General features: G+C 38.2%; 1 protein-coding gene across 10 annotated transcripts in view; it reads left to right on the forward strand.

The window, feature by feature from the left end:
• LOC137300532 (myomegalin-like) overlaps positions 1 to 22,995 on the forward strand; it is a 109,138-nt gene that overhangs the window by 26,194 nt on the left and 59,949 nt on the right. For 5 of the 10 annotated variants that reach the window (XM_067969649.1, XM_067969650.1, XM_067969653.1 and 2 more), the window contains exons 1-10: positions 8,475 to 10,914; positions 12,182 to 12,316; positions 13,190 to 13,309; positions 13,494 to 13,586; positions 13,704 to 13,922; positions 16,019 to 16,189; positions 17,616 to 17,732; positions 19,129 to 19,266; positions 21,686 to 21,865; positions 22,290 to 22,484. In XM_067969649.1, coding sequence (XP_067825750.1) covers positions 9,844 to 10,914; positions 12,182 to 12,316; positions 13,190 to 13,309; positions 13,494 to 13,586; positions 13,704 to 13,922; positions 16,019 to 16,189; positions 17,616 to 17,732; positions 19,129 to 19,266; positions 21,686 to 21,865; positions 22,290 to 22,484 — 2,439 coding nt within the window. In that variant the 5' untranslated portion in view covers positions 8,475 to 9,843. Of the gene's footprint in view, positions 1 to 1,465; positions 1,590 to 2,585; positions 2,753 to 3,175; positions 3,333 to 5,323; positions 5,378 to 8,473; positions 10,915 to 12,181; positions 12,317 to 13,189; positions 13,310 to 13,493; positions 13,587 to 13,703; positions 13,923 to 16,018; positions 16,190 to 17,615; positions 17,733 to 19,128; positions 19,267 to 21,685; positions 21,866 to 22,289; positions 22,485 to 22,995 lie in introns of those variants that run through there. The other 5 variants (XM_067969656.1, XM_067969657.1, XM_067969658.1 and 2 more) reach the window with 4 other exon arrangements.

Here is a 22,995-nt window from a genome sequence, read left to right on the forward strand (position 1 = left end):
CCTGAAAAGCAAAACTAACAAATAAGGAATTAAATATTTTCAAAAAGCCAATTCAACTCCAATCATGGACCAATTGCAGTTATTCCTGTTATAGCTAGGTGAACAAATGCTGTTCAAAGACATTTGTTCAATATAATATCTTTTTAACATAACTGAGGTTTCGTGTATTCAAATCTTAAGTATAGTGTTTGTTCCAAAGCACATTTAGAATTTTTCTTCGCAAAGATGATGAAACTGCAAGTTACAAAATTGGACAGACAAACAGTGATACAACATAGGCACTTTTCCTTGAGAAGTGCTATGTCAGATGAGCTTTACAAGGCAGAACGGCAGATGATGGTGGAAAGGAGGAATTTAGGAGGGGGAGAACGAGAGCAGATCAAAGGCATAGTTGAAGAAATGGATATTAGGAAGTTTTTGAAAACAGGCAGTAAGGTGAAGTAGTTTTGGGAGGGAATTCCAGAAGGTGGCCTCTGATGTGAAGTGGATGGTGTGGGGTATGAGCAGTAACCCAAAGTCAGAGGTACAGAGAATTTGTGCAGGGGAGTGCAGCTGGGGATGATTGCTCAGATAGAAGGGAGTGACGCAAAGGAGGAATTCGGAAGTTAATTTGCTGGGGTACAGTAAGCTATTGGATCTGGGTGAATAAAGATCGGGGTATGTGGAAGAGGGATTGAACTGATACTTGGCTCAATATATCATGGTCCACATACAGAATAATGCTCCCACTATCTTTTATAGTATTTCAACTCGACTTACATGAGTAGGATTCTTGGAGATAACTGGTTTGAATGGTTAACTCTTTCCCAGCCTCAAAGCTGACACTTGACTCAGTTGTTTCCTCTGAGTCCAAAGGTTATGGGTTCAAATACCACTCTTATGACACTATTCGAAGTACATCTTGTTGCCCTATTTGTAAGAGGATCTGATATCTGCTTTAGTTGACGTTTTTGCCATTACATTAATGATATAGTGGTCACTAAAGTCATACATGACATGTAGTTGTGGGTATTTCAATATAGTTGCCTCCTTGTTTTGATAGAAAAGAAATAATTAAGGTGTGGATGTGTACACAATGTCTCCCTCCATTTTTAAATCTTTGTGTCTGCACACTAAGGAAATATGAGTATATCGGCATATCCTGAGTATATTGTTAGATACCAAATTTGAACCATCTTTAGCTCTACAACACTGTCAAATTTCCAAAACAAGACCTACTCTAGTGATGGCTTACTTTAACAATGAATACAGCACTTCAATGTGTACCAACATATTTTTGGTTTAATTTTTTAATGTATTTTTATCCTATTCAATTTTATTCCACTAACCATGAATGATGAAAAGAAAACCTTTCAGGAGCATAAGTATTCTGTCCAAAATGTATGCAGATAGTAATTGCTCATAAAATTTGTAAAAATGGAGGAGGCTTCTAACAAACCTTTTGCTGTTAATGTTAATATAACAGAAAAGCTGTGGAGAGTTTGGCTGGCAACAGTGATGCAGAAATTCAGTGTGTGAAAGATGGAGCTCAGAAGGAGGTACAACAGGTTAAACAGCTCCTCAGTAATCAAATCCATCTCTTGGAGGAGGTGAGTGTATTTTATATTGTATTAATTTGTTGAAGCCAGCTTAACAAACTTCTTTTTACCTATTCGATTGTTGAAGTAAGTGGTTTAACTTTTTTTTGGAAAAGTACTGAAACAGGTTAATTTATCAAAAGCAAAGCAATTTTGTACAGTTCATACCTTTTTGTTTTAACATATTGCATTGTTAATTTTACTGCTGGCCCATGTTAATTTTCTTTGATTTTTTTTTGTGCCCATTAAGGTGTCAGCACTAGGGAATGAAAACTTTCCCATTTCAAGGATGTAGTGTCAGCATGAAGCACTGCCAGCTTAGGTATAATGTAAATAACTGTAGAGTAAAACTTTTTGTTTTACTCTGCACCAACAATGTGTCATAACCACAGCCTCTGAATAGACACCCTCATTGTTTGAGTGGGATGTTTCTGTTTCCCAAATCAGCCGTTCTTGTGTCCTTTGTCACTTCATACAAATTAAGCAGTGAAGTGTACCTGTATTCAGGAACTGGGTTGACAGTACTCGCACGTTTCCCTTTATAAGAGTAAGAGAACCTTAATCACATTGTTCTGTGCCTTATTTTAACCCAACAGCCAGAAGTGAAAAGATAGTTTTCTAATCCTTTGTACCATCAAATCCATGGCCTTGAATTTCTGTGGGGCTTGTCCCGATGTCCTGCCGTAACTTCAGCAGCAGGTTGGTGAAACGTCTGTAAACAGCTGTTTACCCATTTGTCTGGGAGTTCTGCTGTTCTTCTGCTAAAGTTACAATGGGAGATCGGGACAACCCCCATGAAAATTCAGGGCCCACCTGTCTTTTTTTAATTGAAACTTGTTTTGAAAATCCTTTTGCTGGCCATTCATCTCCACTAAACAGGCAACAGGATCTCCATTATTATGCAAAAATACATTATTTTGGTGGGGGAAGGGGAAATGTTTTTATATGTATTGAAAATAAAATTTACTGGAATAAAACCAATTTTTGTTTTCCCCTTTCCGTAACTAGGATGTTAAAACTACCCAGGCAGAATTGGAAAAGATGGCCACAATTGCAGAGCAGGAGAAGATTCGGAGTATTAACCTGGAGAAGCAGATTCTGACAATTAACAAGCAGAACCGCATGGGATTGCCTTTATCCCCAGAACAAAGCAAGAACCTCACAGAGACTGAACAGTCAGTTGTTTTGTATTTTGGTTTTCCAATGTCAAAACTTAACTCATTTTCCATTATGTCCTGATATTTAGTTTAATTTGTTACACCATTTGAATTCTGACACATGCATTGCAAATTTTGCTAAGAAAATGCACACTTGCATCTGAATTTACAAAAAAATTGTAGCCTCTGTAATTTACTCCTGCTGTAGAGGAGCCTAAATTTCAGCATTTTAAAGAAATAGTTAATATGTGACATTTGTGCCATAATGGTGATATTCTGTTCAAAACAAAATTCCCAATATATGAGGAAGCTAATCAGTAGAACAACGTTCAATAAATTCATGGGTTAGAGTATCTGGCAATTTTCACTTAACACTTTTTATGTAATGTGTGCGTTTAGCTTTGTGGAATACAGTGTAAAGTTGTATTTAATAACTTTTAGGCTAATTGAACAGCTGAATGAGACCATAAGGAGCAAAGATGTTCTTATTGATCAGCTTCAAAATGAAAAGGCAAAGATGCAGGACAACCATGTGGATCGTTCAGAAAAGATCCAGGAACTTACTGAGGCTCTTCTGAAGAAAGCTGGTGAAACTGAAGTAGGTAACCCCTTAATCCTTTGTTCATACTGGTTCTAATAGTAGTACACAAGTGCTCTTATATTTCATAAGTCATCATTACAATATAAAGAATAAACTCCAATGTGCCATTTACTTAAATTTTTTTAAAAAACCTAACTTTATGTTTTGACTTAAGCAACATACATCAGTCAGGATCTTGTTTCTGCACTCACCAGCCCACTATTCTCCATGGATTTGCTTTAATGGACTCAAAATAGAGGACTGGCTAGTGCAGATGCGGAAAACCTTGATAAGCGTTTTTTTGTAACTTTTGTAGCTTTCTTTGAGCCGTAACTACAGTCCTAATATGTAATTCTATATAATAGAGTGGAAACTGATGCTGTTTTTGGATTGAAGGAAGAATTGGTTTAAGGCTGATTTCTGAAAGATGGTCTTCTTGACGTCCTGAAAGAGTACTCTTCTTAAGACCCGTTATTTTAGCTGAGGAGACAGGTTACAATGTTTATATAAAATGAATATAGTCCACCTAACTTTTGGTATGCTAGGTAAAATGAGCAGGCTTGGTTTTACTTCCTCTTAGAAATTGGGAATATTGCCAGGGACTTAAATTTGTACCTGTGCCTTTCCCCACTAACCAAGTCCGTGATACCGGCCCATACCATCTGAAGGATGCAGTGAGCTGTTTGTTTCTTCAGACATTTCTTCAGTGAGAGGGAGGAAAACTGGAAGATGAAACACCCTCGGATTTGCTGGTACATCACTTGGAAGTCAACTCTTGCATGATGCTCGAGGGACTTGATGCTGCCAGAGGCATGTTCCTGTTGGAGGCTTCCTGTCTGGATCGGGGAATAGTGTATGGCATAGTGAGAGGGGGTGCCTAAAGAAGGAAGGCCACTTTAAAATAGTCACAAAAAATGCAATACTGGAATTTTACTGCCATTTTTTATGATGGCACACTCAAGGTCAGGATTTAAAATACACAAAAATCAGTATTTTTAGGAATATATTCTTGTAACATGTTATGTAGTGTTACAGTATATAGTAGGACATCACTGTACTGAACTCCTACTTACCAAAAACTGGATTTAATGAAATTGAGGTAACTCATTGTCCTGTGGACGGCACCCTATTACACCAATAATGTCACTGGATTCAGGTTTTAAAATTTCACAGGCCTAGCCAATTTTATTCTCAACACTGGATAGTGCTGAGAACAGACCCGTCAGGCCTGTGGAATTCATTCAAACCCAGCCATAATACTGGTGTAACATACATCACAGTAAATACAAACCAAATATTGCCTACTGGTGCTGAGTCAATGGTGCTGGGAGGCCTTTGTTTAATCTGAAGTTTTGGTATATTGAGGCCCTACTTTGCAACTCCAGAGCAGCAGAATTTTCACCATACCAAACTAAAATTAGTCCAGATTACTTTGGAAGGATGAAGTCCTACGACAGTTAAGTACACGTTTTTTGTTTTGTATAAGTCAAGGTTATGATTGTGATAAAATGTATAATTATTCATGCTGCTGGTCATTCTGTAATAATATGGTATTTTTAAAGATTTTGAAAAATCTTAATTTGTTAATATAAAATGAACAAAGTGCTTTATTTGATTTTGGAAAGATTGAGCGATGGATTTTGTATGTTATTGAACAACAAACCAATACACAAAGACTTGTATGCAATGTTCAAAAAAGAGAAAAATTAACAATTCTATCAAACAAAGAGGGAGCTACAATAAGATTTATATACAAACCAGAAGCAATATCCACACTTATTGATAACATAAATCTATCTATCTGTAAGTCGGCAGGGCCCAAGTCACCTTTAGGATTTGTATGTTGTCAATTGAGTCATCATACTGGAGATTAACTAACTTTGATTTGTAGGAGCAGTTAAATGAATGATAGTAGATGAATTTTCATAAACTTATGTTATTAGAAGAGGTTTCATTTTAATCAGCATTATAAATAACTTTTATCCCCTTCATTTTCCCTCGTTAAACAGGCCCTTCGAGGTGAACTTGGAAATGAGAGAAATCGTTTTGAAAAGGAAATACAGGTAATTTTCCTTTTGTGTATTGTGTGAAATGCAAAGAAAACTGTATTTTTAGTATGCAGATGAAAATGCCATCACCCAGGTTATCCATACTTTCACATGAGTTTGGTAGGTCTTGTGACTCAGAATTATGGCTGGAACTGGAAGTGCTTGATTTCTGCATCTCAGGTGATGTCTCATCTGGAATTCACTCAAACCCAGCCATAACACTGGTGTAACATACGTCACAGTAAATACAAACCAAATATTGCCTGCTGGAGCTGAGTCACTGGTGCTGGGAGGCCTTTGTTCAATCTGAAGTTTTGGTACACTAAGGCCCTACTTGGCCCTTCTGAGCTCCAGAGCAGCAGAATTTTCACCCTACCAAACTAAAATTAGTCCAGATTACTTTGGAACGATGAGGTCCTCCTACAGTTAAGTACACGTTTTTTGTTTTGTATAAGTCAAGGTTATGATTGTGATAAAATGTACAATTATTCATGCTGCTGGTCATTCTGTAATAATATGGTATTTTTAAAGATGTTGAAAAACCTTATTTGGGAAGTGGCATTTGACATTGAAATAGTGTTTGTTCAGAATGGGAGATTTTCAGGAAGTGGGTCAAATAAGTAAAACTGAGTGAAATCTCTCTTTGTACATTCCATCTAGCAACACTATTGCTGGGTACTGGAGGTTCGGGGGCCCTTATATTTCAGCGATGCTTGTTCAGTGCCTGACGCTAACTGAGAGAAGCTGTGTTATTTGAATAGAAATTACCACAGCAAAGAAGTGATGGGATACATTTTCCTTACTTAAAAGTTTTATTTCTTGGAATGATTTGAAAATTTCTGTTGTCTTTACACTGTAAACCTGCTGTATAGGAGATCATGAGAAACGATGTATAGCAAGCGGTCCTACACATTTATAGCAGGAGTTAAATTGGTGAAAAGTTGCATTCCCATTTGTTATTACAGACTCTGTAAACTTGGAAATTAAAAATATTGTCTCTGTGTCAGCAAGAACTACAGAAAGAAATTGCCTAAACCCCAAGATAATTTAAAGACCAACATTAATCAAGAGGGGGCTCTCCATTGCTGAATGTCCCCTCTACTGCCAGTTGCTTACCAATGGTCTTTTGCTAACTTGCTTTTGATTATCTTCTGTTGTGCTAAGTAGAGATATGATTGAAACAGGCCTCTTGTACATTCTTGAAACTGGAGAGACACAGCAAGGTTTTTAATTTTCTCCATTGCTGCCATCTAGTTTATGATACACATGCTTGGTAGCTTTCCTGGCACCAAATTATGCGCTGCCGTTGATGCTACTGGATTACAGTTGCATTCAGTTTCTCCATAAACCAGGCACTAAACTGTGTTTTCAGGTCTTGGCATTAGAAGTGATATTTTGTCGAGACAGAATATCTTCTGTGTTTGTTATCTGCTGTTTAACATTCTTGTCTTGAAAGCATGATGCCTTGCAGCTGTGTTGTGTGTGAGAGTTCTGTGGACTACACTCAACAGAGTTTTTTTCACCTCACATATGTTAAGTGCTTACATGTGTGGTGAGGTGATTGTATTTGTTTCTCCTGCACCCCTTTTACTTTTCTGCTTCGTTTAATATCTGACCATTAGGGTATTTTTTATTTTAAAACTAGTTGATTGTTTTCCCCCAGTAATTAGTAATATCACATTTGATAGAAGTGTTCAAAATCATGAAGGGTTCAGATGAAGTAAATAAAGAGAAACTGTTCCCATTGGCGGAAGGATTGAGAACCAGAGGACACAGATTTAAATGATTTATTGGCAAAAGAGCCAAGGGCGACATGGGGAAAACCTTTTTTACTTGGTGAGTAGTCATGATCTGCAGTGCACTGCCTGAAAAGGTGGTGGAAGCAGATTCATTTGTGGCTTTCAAAAAGGAATTGGATAAATACTTGAAGGGAAAAAATTTGCAGGGCTATGGGGAAAGAGCGGGGCAATGGAACAAACTGGATTGCCCTTACAAAGAGCCGGCATTGTCAAATAAATCACCAACACTTCACACATGGAGAAACAGCCGCTTCAGTGAGGCAGCAGAGAGCTGTCGATGCACGTGGACCCATTTCCCAGAATAAGTTATCATCTTTAGCTTCCCCCCCATCCCCACCCCCCCCCCCCCCCTCCACCTCCAACCTTTTCTATTCTGCTTTGTGGTCTGAGGTTGATTTTTGAAATTGAAAATTATTTCCCCCTACGTAGTTAAGGGAACATGATATTTGTGATTTTGTATATAGAGGAACAATCAAAGCTGGAACAAAGCATTAATTAAAAACCACCAAATTAACACTTAATTCTTTTCACCCAGTGTTTACTATTTAAATCTCATGAACTTTATGGTTCATGATAAATAAGTTCCATATATTCAATTTTATTTTTGGCACCAGGGCCCTTAAGTCTTGAGTACATCTTGTGCTCAGGCATGATGTAGCACTGATGCAATCTATGTTTGTAACTCCTTTTATTAGTAACCAGCAGTAGAAAACCTGTACGGTATATTTTGTTTGGTTTCCAACTCTGTTCTTGACAATGTTAACCTTGCATTTCGACTTGGTTTCCTTTTTGTTTGTAGGGTGAATGTAATTGTAAATTAGTTTTGATTTTTAAAAAAAACTTATTTTGTTTCAGATTATGCAGAAACTAATTAGTTATTAAATTTAATCCACGTAGCCAGACAGTCCTGCTGAGAGCACAGTGAGATCAAAACCTACAACTGCTTTGCTACACTGTCATTTCACATTGTCTGTGTACTCATCCTGTTTGTTGTAAGACTGTACCAGTCAACCTTGGTTTATAGGGGAGTCCTGAAAAGCTGGCTTTTTAAAAGTGAAGGCTTTTCAGCATTGAATCATATGTGAGTAAAGGAGCACATCCAAAAAGTAAATGCTTAGTGGAGCACAAAATTAAGTTTATAGTTTGGAACAATTTATTCAGTTTTTGTGAGATGTTTTGCATTTGGCACACCGGATGGAAGCTGCTTGTGAAATTGGTTTATGGTTAAGCAGACGGAGAGTGTGGTTGGAGGAGGGCACTTGTAACTGCACATGATTGTCAGACTAACGGCTTGTGTGTGAAAGACACAGTTGGAGATCTGGAGCGGACATTTGTATTCGTAATGAAATTTCCAACCTGGCAGGCTGTGGGTTTTCTTTAGAGGAAGTTACTGAATCAGGATTGAAGTCACCATGATGTTTCTAATGTAGAAAAGTGACTGTTTTTTGAAAACTGCAGAATAGAAAGCAGAAAAAACTGAAATAGATTGGAAGTCAGCAGAAAAGTTAAGATTTTAGAATAATACGTGGCAACTACCTGCATGCAGAGGCCCAGTTTTGAGCATATGAGGAAATGTTAATGAAGATCCTGAATCTGGGGTGAAAATTACTGTGCATTTTGTGTGTTAATGGCTTCTTGGAATGCTTGATTTTATTTAAAGTGAATTTGAAATATTGGCCATATATGAACTTGAAGAAAATGTATTCAACATAGTCTTGACTGCCGCATGTGGGATGCAAGCTGTTCACTGAAGATTCTACAAACAACAGGAAGTTGGTGGTTTTTCTAAGGTAGCGTGTAGGCACTTGAAGGTTAAAATAGGAAGACTGCTTAGTTCTACAGAAGTCGTCATTGTGAAAGTCCCTGTGAAAACTTCTGTTTTTTAAAAAAAAATTCTGTGCAAGCACAGGACCACAAACCAACAGTTATCAAACTGCTTAGCCTGCACTTCCTAAAACATTCTGTCGACGTGCACTGAACGAAAAGAGAACCAGGAGATAACTGGAAGACTGGAATTAGAATTTGATCTGTAATCTATGATGGATCACACAAGCATAAGAGCATTTGGGTGAATGTACTGTCCTGGTGACCACGTTTGTCACTTCCATTTAACACTTGAAGTAGTGAGCTGATAGAAGTTTTGCGGGACAGCAGTAATTGAACAATTCAGCTTTAAGTTGAGAGGATCTGCATTGGACAAAAGAAATCTGATCTCATCAAGAATAAACGAGGACAAGGCAAACGACAACAGCCTGCAGTACTGCCTGATTAAAGGTCGTGCTTCCTGTGTCTTGCCCTTTCGTGTTGGGATTGTTATTTAAATGAGGATGTGTTTCTTCACAGAATGGTAACAAAACATCAGTTCAAACTTGATATGTTCAAACCAATAAAGAGGCAACTTTTGTAAGAATTGGTAGTCAGAGGTATGTGTTTGAAAAGCTTATGGAAAGACTGATGATGGTACTTTCTCGTCACTGAAAAGATGCAGTTGATCACCATAGCAACTTCTGATACAGCTGCAGCTGGGCCCTCTTTGTTTTTTGAAATGGATCTGAGAAATCAGAATCAGAAAACGTGAACGTGAGTTAGTTGAAGTCTGTAGCTTAACCTGCAATTTATATTTCAAGGACGGCATGGTGAGTGGTTTTGCTTTCAACAAGCTTGGAGCTTAATTTTCTGAAAATGAAGGGTCTTTGTCGAGTGTGCGCTAGCAAGCTCCAAGGAAATCGGCGTCGCTGGATTTTCAACATCTCTGGCAAAAGAAGATTGCAGATTGTTCTTTCTTATGTATTGGGTTATACTGTTAGCCGTGATGGCCAAGGAGAGTTCTTGTGCAGTAAATGCGCCTTTATGTTGGAGAAGGTATTCAAGTATGACATAGTTATTGCTCGTGTTAAAACTCTTGCCAATGAGAGGCTGCAGATGTTGACGGCAGAAAAAGAACAACAAATTCAATGTATTGTGCACTTATACTATCGGTATAATGCAAAGTCAAAAATTTTCCAGCATAAAGAACAGGGCATCTCTACTGAGGGTGCAAATCAACCTTCTTTACAATACAGCATGCTTCTACAAGATGAATCTGTTTTATCTGAATTCTGGACACCAAAAAGGAGCAGTAAGGAAAGCTTGGGCTGCTCAAGCTGCAGGCGTAGTTTTAATAGTGGGCACAGGATGAGAAAGTGCCCCAGTTCCGATTCACTACGAGTAGCAGATTTATTCTGTGACTTAGTATGTTCCACCCCTAGACGGACCATGCGGAGTGGCTTTACGGGAAATGCATGTCCACCTCTGTTAAGTAGCCAATCGCAGAGCCTGTGCTTTGACTTAGTACAGAAAAATCCTACCACTGCAGAGAAGCTGGACAGTCGTGCATGTTCAAGGCAGTCTGTTTGTGCAGACAATCTGGAAACTGAATCAATGACCACATTAAATTCAACCAGGATTGATGATGATTCTGAAAAAGTTCAGCTGAAATCCATGTTTGATCGTAGAGCGCTCGCTGAAAGTTGTTTCTTAATGAGACAATCTGTTGCAAGTGCAATTCAAGAAATTAAGACTATTGAATACAAACCAGTGTCTTCCTTGTCAAACAGCAAGATACCAAAACGTGTGAAATTTTCTGCAAGGAGACCAGCATCAGGATGCAGCATTGCAATGGCCCTGCAAGAAACCTATAACTTTGACAGCCCTAAATCTGTACAAGAGCTGTGGGAGGAGCTAGAAGATGAATATGTTCCTTTAAAAACTGAGGTAGTTGATGCCAGTAGTGTTAAACGTGTGTGTGTGTGTGTGTGTGTGTGTGTGTCCAAATGAAATTGTATTATATTAGCATATCTAAAATTAACAAAATAGCTAGTAATCTGCAGTATAGCTCAAAAATTATTACTCCTTTTATATTGTCCATATTACATATGTGAACATTTCCTGTCCAACTCCTGATTTAGCCCTTTGTTAACATTTAGAATTGAAAACGCTTATGTAAACACTTTTATAATATTTTCCCAATGTAAGCACTTACCTGTTGGGTTTAGTGCCACTCCTCTGACCACTGGTGGCCCTGTTGTGCCTCCCCATTCTTTGTCTCCCATCCTTTTGGCCTCCTCAGCCTCAAGCTCCTCTCACAATCTCATTTACCATTTTTCAGCCTCCTTCTATGCTCTGTACACGGCTTTCTCCTCTCTCCCACAGTCTCTTTACTCAGCACCGCCCCAGTTTCTCCACTGCCTCTTCTGCCGTTCTCCTTCTCAGCCTCCTGTGCCCTAATCGGCTGTTCCTGTTTCTTTTCCGCACTCTCTTCAAATTTCCCCTGTTCACCTTTCTCCTCTCTCCTCCAACTTTTTTTCCCCGTGCCTGTTGCCTACATCTCTCTCTCCTCCCTCTATAACTTTTTTTTCCTGTTTGTCTTCCTCTTCTACTTGCACCTCTCCCTGTCCCCCAGTTTTTTTTTCAGTCATTTAAAAGGATAAAAGCACAGTGTAGGATGCAAATATATTCCACCAGGAAAACAAACATTACTTCAGAAAAAGAAATTAATGTTTGGTATGACATACTAGTGACAAAATATTCGACAAGCATACACTGACACAAAAAAAATCAACTTGAAAAGCCCCTCAAAAAATACACTCAAATCAGTAGCATAGATGACTTCATCCCCATGAACATCACAAGCGCACACACTACCCCAGAAAGATACACAGAAACCCATCATCGTAAGATATTATCACAAAAAGAAAAATTACAGCAGCCAAAAGGAAAAACCGATATCCATCATGACACGAGGCAAAAACGCACAGAGAAATCACGAGCACAGCATGAGAGATGACAAAAATAATCACAAGGTAAGATGACCCCACCATGAGCACCACCACAGAAGATCTTCTAGTATACAGGGTTAACTTTCACGTCTTAATTACAATGTTGTCTGAAGAAAGTTGGACCTTCTCTACTTCTTTGAGTTTCATAATTTTGAATATTTTGCTACCTTACAAGAACACTTTTTTTTCATATCCCCTCACAGAACCTGGTTGAGAAACAGAGGCAACTGGGACAGCTGGAGGTGGGAGCCAAGCAGCTAAAGGCTGATCTTGAGAAGGCTGAAACTGCTATCTGTGCTCTGCAAGAAAAGCTAACAGAAGCAGATGAGGCAAAAAAAGTACAAATTCAAATCTTTTTTTAAAAAAGCACTTAATTATGTAAATAATTTGCTTAATATTTTGCTTTAAATTACTGAGCATCTAATTTTTGCCTAAAGAACCCTGAATATTTTTCTACTCAATAATTTCAGACTGTAAGGGTGTCGTGTACAGATTATTTAGAAAGGCATTGGCCTAAATTTTAACTCGGAAAAACGGGTGGGTCGGGGCAGTCAAAGTTTTAAAAATCTAAAACCTGCCTCCAATCCACCCATTTCCGGTTCTATCGGGGGCGGGCGACTAACCCGCTCTTCGGAGGCGAGTCAGTCACTAAAAGCTTTCAAGGAGGCTGCGGGCCTCCATTTTGACAGGTTTTTTGTTCAACTCCTGGGGGCCAGGATTTCCGGGCCTTCCACCTCACACCATGTGAGAGGAGGTGAGAAGGCCCGAAACAGCAGGAAAGTGCCTTCTTAGCACTGCTTGTGGTCCCGGAGGAGCAGGAGTGCTTCCCCCAGGCCCATCGAGCTAAACTGCAGTATTCCACACCACCCGCAACCCCATGGTCTCCTCCCCTACCCCCTCCCCTCAATCTCCGACCTCTTCTCCCTCGCGCCCCCCCCCCCCCGCCATCTCTGACCTCCTCTCTTTCTCCCCCCCCACCCCCCACCCCGCCTATCTCTGACCTCTTCTGCTCCCCCGCCATCTGGGTTTCCTGTCAGGAATTCTTCCTCCCACTGTCGTTTTCCAGGCTTGGAGTAAAAATTTAGGCTGTTAAGTCAAAAAGAAGGTTAACCAAACAGGCATGAATTATTGAGAGAAAAGCTGTTGGATTGTAATATAATTCCAGTTTCCAGCAAATTTATCTTAATTTTCCCATCCCAATGATTTTTTAGACTCTGCAAGGACATGCTAATGAAAAGGAGAATGAGCTGGCTACTGAGAAGCAGAACAGTCTGAAACGAGATAAAACAATTCAAGGACTGACTCTGGCCCTGAAGGCCAAGGATAAAGAGGTATGTAGCTCAAAACAGTACATACGAATGTTTTCTGCATCACAGTCAGGTTTTTTTAAAACTACGGAAGAGGTATTTGGCTTTAGAGGTGGGACTTGAAGCTAATCTTTTAATACATTAGCATTTATTTAGCATTTCATTATATGCACTTCCGCAGTACTTACTCTTTTTAAATCTTCAACAGATAGAGGAGCTTTGTCATGAAATTGAAGATCGAGACAATGCACTGGTAAAAGCAAGAGATTCAATACATAAAGTACAACTTCAGAAATTTCAGGTAAAAGGCAAAACTGGTTAATTTGTTTCTGCAGTAGTTTCCCTATTTGGAGTTTCAGTGAATTAATTTCTTCATATAAAATTATAATTTTATGATTTTTTAAAAAAAAATCCTTAGGGAGCAGAGGAGTATCAAAGTCTAATGACTGAGAAAGAAACCGAGCTTGCAGAGCTGCGTACAGATCGTAATGGAAGAGTAATGGAGATCCAGAAGCTGCAAAGAGCATTGAGCCGACGAGAGCAGGAGCTGAATGACTTAACTGAAGCGAAGGGTCAGCTAGAAGAAGAGGTGGAAAAGCTGCAGCTTCAGAAAACAAAGGGTGACAAGACTGTTAATGTTAGTGCCCATTCTGTAAATTTTATTTATCATTTTATATGAAGTTATCTTTTAAGTAAATTGTTTGTATTATGTTCTTGTGGTACAAAAAAAGAATATGAACTCATATTGCCCCTTATTCAGTTTCTCAAATGTCCCAAAGTGCTTCATGTACAATTAATTACTGTGGTAAATGAATGTGGTGAACTGTTTTGAGGTAACAATATTTAAGTTTTATCAGGTTTTTTTTATAATTAAGATTTTTTAAAAATGGTTCCAACTGGATAAACACATCATACAAAAGGAAATTAAGCATTTAATAAGACTGTTGAAAGGATTTTTCTAGCTATCCCTTAAATTGTCTGTGCTGTAATTTCAATGATTCTATCAATACAACATTACAGAAGGCCACTCAGCTCAACAAGCCTGTGCTGGTGCTAGCTCTTCAACTGGAGCTATCTACTCTAAAGCAATTACTTTACTTTCCCCATATCGTTTTATATTATTCCTTTTCTAATACTCTTTTTAAATGAAGTTATAACATCTGCCTCAACAGACACTTATGATGTAGCATTCCATGTTCTCATAAACATGTGTGAAAAATTTTGTTCAAAGAAAGGAAGAAATTGCATTTGACATCCCAAAGAGTTTCATAGGCAATTAAATACTTTTCTGAAATGTAGTTACGTTGTAATGTGGGGAAATGTGGCAGCCAATTTGCATACAGCAAGGTCATGCATCTATCAGTGAGATAGATGCCCAGATAATGTGTTTTAATAGTGTTAGTTGAGGGGAAAATGTTGGCCAGGGCACTGGGGGAACACCCTGCTTCATTCTTTCAGTGATAATCCTTGGTCTGTGATCCATTATTACTAATTTGCCAACCTGTTTACCTTATACAAATACCTTCCACAATCTTGAAAACCTCTTTAGATACCATAACTACCCCTATTCCAAAGGGGAAAAAAAAGCCATATTTTTGAGCCTTTCAAAACTGTAATTTCTGATACCTGGTATCATTACAGTGAAGTTTTGCTGTATTTTTTTCATGCCTCATATCCTTTTTATAATGGGGTGCAAAGTCTCCTTATTCTTATGTGGCACCTTGTCAAACATCTTCTGAAAATCCAGACATTTTCAGCATTCCCTTTATCTATACGTTGATTTTCCTCAAAAAAAAATCAATAAATTAGTAAAGCAGGACCTGCCTTTTACAAATCCATGCTGATTATCCCATGCTTTTCTAAGTGTTCATTAATTTCATCCTGTATTATGGATTATAGAAATTTACCCGCAATCAAGGTCAGACTATAGTTTCCTTGTTTATCTCTTTCTTGAACTGGGGTATAATATTTGTTACCTTTTTAATCTTTGGCACAATTCCTATTTCCAAAAATTTTAAGACAATTCTGCTATCTCCTCCCCAACGTCCTGCAGTTAAGTGAACAACTTTTTAAAAAAATTAATTTTTGGAGATTGGTTGTCTAATAACATCATTTGAAATTCTTGTGTGGATCCTGGTTAATTTACTCTGTTCTTTAAAAGTTCAAATTAATAAAAAATAAAACAAATATTTTTCCACCTGTGTGTACAATTTCTTAACTTTTTGAATAATTTCCGAAACCAACTTTTAATGAGTGGATTTCTGTTGCCCTTGCTTACTACTCATCTAAGTGAGCGAGCTGACGACTTGAGAAGCAGAACAATTTGTGACTTTACTGTATCCTCTATCCTTCTTTCTTCTTCCCAAAAATATTTCATAATTTTGGTAAAGAATCTTGCCACATCGCCATTATACTAAAGGATATTGTATTCTTTTGTTTCTGAAAGGGAAAAGTAAGAAAACTTGTTCAATAATCCATTAAGGAAAAATGTCTAGTTTCATAATTTTAAAATGTAACTGTTATAAACACATGTAGCAGTATGTAATGTTTTCCCCCCTTTGATATTTTGGTGCTCTTGTAAAATGCAGAAGAATGGCAACAAATCCTTTTACTAACAGTTAGTGTGTGGATTAATTTTTAATGTCATGAATGTTGCTGATGAGAAATAATTTCTTTGTGTACAAAACATTTCAACAAATATGCTAAAATTCCTGTCTTTCTTGCTTCCTGCAGGATATTCAAAATCAAATTCAGAAACTGGGTGCTGAGTTGACAGAGAAGGAGCGTTCAATGGAGCACCAGTACCAAACTTTGCTGATTGAGAACAAGCAGAAATTGCAAAGCCAAGAACTAGTCATTGAGCGCCTAACAGACAGTTTAAACAACAAAGATCGGCTGCTCCAGGTGTGGACCAGAAAAGAAGCTTTTGTAGAAAAATTATAATCTCATTGAAAAAAACTGATAGTGTATACAGTGATGATTATGCTTTGATGTAACTGAAGTGATGCAAGTTTAAAGTAAAAAATCACTTTTTATAGAAGCCTAATCTGCAGTATTACTAGTGAGTAATGTGGTAGAAAATAGTTGGGATATCATTTTTAGAGTACTGTTGCATATAAACTCAATTAAATATATTAATGCGTTGGAAATAAAAGGAAATCTACATGTTTGGGTATTTATTTAATTTGCAATTTTGGGGCTGATTCTTATCTGGCTATATGTTAGCCAAATATTATCTATAGATAATATATCTTTTGTGCCATTATGAACAATGACATCTAGCTAATTGAATGGTGTCATTAACACTTTGAACAAAATATGGAAAAGGAATAAATTGTGGTTAGAGTTACAGTTGCAGTGTCATCCTTAATTTACCTTTTATTTTCTCAATCTTTTGTCGTCTTTTCCCTTCTCTTCTTCCAGTCTCTGCAGCTAGCTGAGAGTACAGGGCAGTGGTCACCTAATCCTGCTCTTTGGTTGACTTCGGTAAGGTAGAGAAAAACAGCCTGAGGGGATTGACTTTTTCTGATTTCTCTCACCCTCCCTGTAGGAAAGCACTGGGCCTCTACCTCGTGCTTCCCACTGTTGCTGTAATAGAGAATCTTTGAAAGACCCATGTCTCAGTGCTCTGTGATACACTGAGTTGTAGATCCAATGTTCTGGGCCACTTTTTAAAAATTCTTTCTTACTTTATTCAAAACCCTATGGCTTGTAACTTACTCCAGGCCTTAAGTTGTAGTAAGCACCATATGCAGATTACACAGTGACCTTGCTTGTGATAAAATCACAATTAGCAAAAAGTTTTTTTTTGCTGTGAGTTACAGAGCATACATCATGGAAAGTAATATCAATTGGTGAATCTATAAATGAGGCTGACTGGTAACTCATTCATGAGTGGGCTACGGGCAGCTTATTTGAGGAGATCTTTATCATGTCTCACTGCACATTACATTTTATTTATAAAACTTGTATGTTTTCAACGTTGTGGGGGGGGGGGGAAATAAGAAATGTTTTTATAACCCATGAAAATTAATCACTACTGCTTTATATTTGGATATGAATCAGAAATACTATTAGTGGGATTTGACCCCACAAACTTCAAGCCCATCTTGTTTTCTACTTGAGCATCACTATCCCATTGAGCTAATACAGAACTTCCTTTGGATCTAGTCCTCGAAAACCATATGACCCGGATAATGATGTCATTAGTTAGTGGCAGGTGTCATTAATTAAGAGAAATCCCAGCCTATTTATTTGCCTGTAATTATAAAGACTGAATGTTGATCACTTTTTTCTCTTGCATTTCTCTCTTTCTCCATCCACCCAAAAGGATTATATGGAGTTGGCAAAAGGAGCTCAGCAAGGAGGGGATCAGAACCCAAATGGAAAGGATGCTTTGCTAGCTAAACTGCGTGATCGTCTAAAAGAGAAAGACCGGGCTCTTGAGGTATTCTCTTAAGCAAATTAAGCACAGATTTAGCAATGAACAATGCACTGTGGTTAGTGTTTATGGAAATAGAATGCCAAAAATATATTTTAAATACTTGCAATAACGTACCAGCACAAATTTGAAGTCCTATTATAATATGGTTTAACCACAAAAATGCTAAATTTGTAACTATAACTAGCTTTTCCCCCATGGTCCAGTGGATAACTGTTGAATTGCTGAGTCATGCAGGCCGGGACGGTCCCAGATTCAATCCCTAATCTGTGGTCAGTCCGATGATTGCAGTAATGGGAGTGCTGCAGTTGGCCTTAGTATTGTCAGTCTAAGGAGGGGAAAATTTTAGATAGGGATCCTGCGCCTGATTGTCATCCCTGCTGGAAAGTACTTGTATGTAGATGTCAAATAAAAATATAATTTGGCTCAGCTGCAACATCCCCATAGTAAAATAATCTGTGAATACTTATTATCTAGGCTCACAGATCCAGAAAGACCAATAAGTTGAGATACCGGTGGGTAGCAGCAATGATGGAGCCATACCTCAGCATGTTAATGCCTTTTAGAAAGGATGGGGGAATAGACCTTGTTTGTTGTGTCCAACCATAAAATAGAATTATTAAAATCTGTATTAATTTCTTTTGAAATGCACATGTAACAAAGATGTAAATAAATGCAATTGGAGACCCAGACAGTATTTTATCAAGTACTAACATAAGTAAATCTTCTAGTTTGTTAAAACTGGGCAATTAACCTGGTCTGAACATTTGGCTCTAGAACTAGCTGCAATTGGCAGAAGCCTATCAGCAGCTTGCTTGCTGCCCTCTTGACGGGGGGGTGGGGGGTAGTGTATGGTGAGTGCTGTAGGAAAAGCACTTTGTTCAAAAAAAATAAGCTACAGTGCCTTATCAGGGCGTAGCTGCTTTTTCAAAAAAAAATCAAAGATTTACGATTAACAGTAACTTTTTATTTCTTCCCTGTTGCTGTTTTTATATTTGTTTAAGCAAGGGAATCAATGTCTTAAGGAGGGAAGGAGCAAAATCTATCATTGTTGACAACCTCGTGGTAAAAGCTGAGGAGCTGCTGATCCATTCTTTCTTTGAGGGAGTTGATTTAACATCAGTAGAAATGCAGTCTTTAACCCAGAATGCTTCAGTAATTGTGCCATTTCTATTCACATGCATATGTGTTAATTCAGATCCACTGCACCTCATTGACTTTTCTCAGCCAGTGTCTGATTTAGGTTATCAGTACTTGTTATTTTCACAAAAATTCTCAAGAAAAAGTTAATCAATTCTAATTCTTTGCCCCTTTTTTACAGACGGTACAAAATGTTGCTTTTATTTCTCCATATTCAGTGTAATATGCACGCTTTATAATTTCTGTTTTGTAAACCCTAAAGCAAGCCATTGATGAAAGATATGCAGCTGTTGATGAAAAGGAGAACGAAATTCAACAGCTGAATCTAGCTTTGAGAGAAAAGGAACATGATTTCGATCGACTGAAGAGTCTTCTCACCAACAATGAAGAAACCATTAATGTAAGTTTACTTTTAACGTGGGGTTGAAAATTATATATGCTCTACAAATACTTTCGTATATAAATTTTAAAATATCCTACAGTTATTTTCTCTGAAAATATTATGTATGCACAACTTTTGTTTTGAGTAGACAAGAAATAATTTGTTAGCAAGCTGCTTCTATCCATCTGTCCGAGCCTATCATTGTCTTAATAGTTTCAGAGAATTTGAAGAAGGAGGGAGAGAAAAAACAGGGAATTACAGACCAGTTAGCCTAATATCAGTAGTGGGGAAAATGCTAGAGTCTATTATAAAAGATGTGATAACAGAACAGTTGGAGGGCATTAACGGGATTGGACAAAGTCAGCATGGGTTTATGAAAGGGAAATCACACTTAACAAACCTGCTGGAGTTTTTTGAGGCTGTAACTAGTAGAATAGATAGGGGAGAACCAGTGGATGTGGTGTATTTGGATTTTCCGAAGGCTTTTGAGAAGGTCCCACACAAGAGGTTAGTGTGCAAAATTAAAGCACATGGGATTGGGCGGAATATACTGGCATGGATTGAGAATTGGTTGACAGATAGGAAACAGAAAGTAGGAATAAACGGGTCTTTTTCCAGGTGGCAGGCAGTGACTAGTGGGGTGCCGCAGGGATCAGTGCTTGGGCCCCAGCTATTCACAATATATATCAATGATTTGGATGAGGGAACTAAATGTAACATTTCCAAGTTTGCAGACGACACAAAGCTGGGGTGGAATGTGAGCTGTGAGGGGGATGCAAAGAGGCACCAATGTAATTAAGACCAGTTTGGTGAGTGGGCAAGAACATGGCAGATTCAGTATAATGTGGATAAATGTGAGGTTATCCACTTTGGTTGTAAAAACAGAAAGGCAGATTGTTATCTGAATGGTGATAGATTGGGAAAAGGGGATTGGGTATCCTTGTACTCCAGTAGCTGAAAGCAAGCATTCAGGTGGAGCAAGCAGTTAGGAAGGCGAATGATATGTTGGCCTTCATTGCAAGAGGATTTGAGTACAGGAGCAGGGATGTCTTACTGCAGTTATACAGGGCCTTGGTGAGACCACGTCTGGAGTATTGTGTGCAGTTTTGTTCTCCTTATCTGAGGAAGGATGTCCTTGCCATGGAGGGAGTGCAATGAAGGTTTACCAGACCGATTCCTGAGATGGTAGGACTGACGTATGAGGAAAGATTGGGTGGACTAGGCCTATATTCACTAGAGTTTAGAAGAATGAGAGGTGATCTCATCCAAACATATAAAATTCTAACTGGACTAGACAGACTAGATGCAGGGAGGATGTTCCCGATGGCTGGGGAGTCTAAAACCAGGGGTCACAGTCTCAGGATATGGGGCATGCCAATTAGAACTGAGATGAGGAGAAATTTCTTCACTCAGAGGGTGGTGAACCTGTGGAATTCTCTACCACAGAAGGTAGTGGAGGCCAAGTCATTAGATGTATTCAAGAAGGAGATAGATATATTTCTTAATGCTAAAGGGATCAAGGGATATGAGGAAAAAGCGGGAACAGGGTACTGAGTTAGACGATCAGCCATGATCATTTTGAATAGCGGAGTAGGCCCGAAGGGCCGAATGGCCTACTCTTGCTCCTATTTTCTATGTTTCTATGAACATTGAGTGAAACAATGATGTGAAAATTTGCCTCTGTTTAAGTGCTATAATTTTTTTTCCAGTTAAATTTAAGAGTGAAATGTAAAGCAGTCCTGTGCTGGTCAGTGGGGCATAACAACTGCTGTAGAAAGGTCTTAATTGGAGCAGCAACTTGTACATGCCTATGTTGGGAAGCTGATTGCAGGAATACATCCTGTGAAGTGACAGCCCAAAGCTGAAGGGCAATGCACAGGAGAAATTAGAAAATAAAGGGTGGACACTTAATTATAAAAAAGGGGTTCAGCTGAGACCTCCTAAGACAGGCCTCTAGATACGGACCAGAACTCATCCAGCTTATATTTTCAGTGTGATGTAGAGAAGTTTTTTAAAAATACGTTGTTTGGACTCTTTGTATTCAATTATGGATAAAATATTCTGAAGTAAGCATGTGGCACCATTGTAGAGGTGCCAAACGTATTTAAAAGTAAACAATCTTTTTTTAAAATCAGAACATTATACTTTAGATTGTTTTTTTTTAGTTTCTGACCTAGTTAACTTGTGATGACCTGAGTGTACTTTTAAGTTTATTAGTTATCTATAGAGCTTTGAAAAGCTGCGTTAATATGGTTTACTTTATTTATAATTACTTTGGCTTATATTCACATTCCCAAACTGTAGAATTTGAAGAGACCTTTAGAATGCGGTATTGTTTTCCAAATCCTTTCATATGACTGTTCTTGTCGTGGTACGTAAAATTACTGGAGTCGAGTTGCACTTTTGCAGCAGTCAATTTAATCTTTTTTTTTTGAAGAGCTTGGATGGTATGATTAAAGAAAAAGACACTGAGCTGCAAGATCTGGCAAATACGTGCAAGAATTTGCAAAGAGTGAAACAGGAGCTGGAGGAGAGTCAAGCACGGTCACTCCGTGAGAAGGATGCCATTATTTCACAGCTGCAGCAGTCTCTTAAAAAGAAGACTGAAAATTTGGAGGTAATTAATCTTTGGGCAAAATTGAAGATTCTAGAAATGGGAATCTGAACAAATAATTGTGCTATACAGGTCTTGTGTAATATTGTGAAAATAGGCAATATATCTAATTATAACAAGTCAGACCACACTGTAGTATTTTTCTTTTGAAAAGTTCTATCCCAAGTTTGATATCAATAAACATTTTTTTAAAAAAAGAATCTGTTTTCAGATGTTAGTCTGATGACGCTATGTCTGGGTGTATGTGCAAATATACAACACAGTTTTTCATACCACTTCATTAGGTTCTTAGGAATTAGACGTTTCACAATAGGCACATTAATTATTTCAGTTGTTTTTCTGGGTGAAGGGGGTGGGCAATTACTTCTCAGTAGATGTAATAAGATTTAACATGTTTCTTTCAATAAATCTTTTTTCTCTAATCCAGGAGATGACATACACACTGCTGAGTCAGGTTCATTGTGACACCAAAGACCTGGTAGAGCAGTTGAGTCAGCACTTAAAGGTAAAGGAGAAGATGTTGGAGGATGCTTGGGCAGAGAAAAAGCAGCTGAGCTCAGATCATGAAAAGGAGATTGAGGAACTATTAAACACCATTAACAGCAAGGAACAGCTCCACAAAGTATGTGGTTGGGAAGTAGATATAACATACTTTTATAAGCTTAATTTCTAAATGGTTTTATAATGCTTGCATTTATATAGTGCCTTTTATTGTCAATATTGCTTTACCCAATTGAATACTTTTCAGGTGCAGTGATTCTGAAATAAATTGAGGAAACTCAAGCTGCCATAAAACTTATTCTGTTTCATCTCCGGGCTGGACAGTAAACAGGGCAATTATCTGTACCTGGTAATTGTAGCAAGCCATTGACACTGACTGTCACAGAGGGCCTGAAAATCCATGAGGGTCCCATCAATGCCTCACATAATTCCGGCAGAAACCCAGTTGTGCTGGGTCTCCGCTTTTCCTCAAGAGTTTCTGATATGCCTTGTAAGGAGTGGATCCTCTTCCTGACTCTTGCAAAGCAAATGTTGTTTGGTGCCGGAGGCAGGGACAGGGGCTCCCTACACTGAGAGTCTTGACAGTTTGGCTCAGTCAGCAACTGCCATAGCTCTTGGAGGCTGGTGTGCCG

Source organism: Heptranchias perlo, chromosome 31, assembly GCF_035084215.1.
Source record: "Heptranchias perlo isolate sHepPer1 chromosome 31, sHepPer1.hap1, whole genome shotgun sequence".
In the NCBI taxonomy this organism is placed as follows: domain Eukaryota; kingdom Metazoa; phylum Chordata; class Chondrichthyes; order Hexanchiformes; family Hexanchidae; genus Heptranchias; species Heptranchias perlo.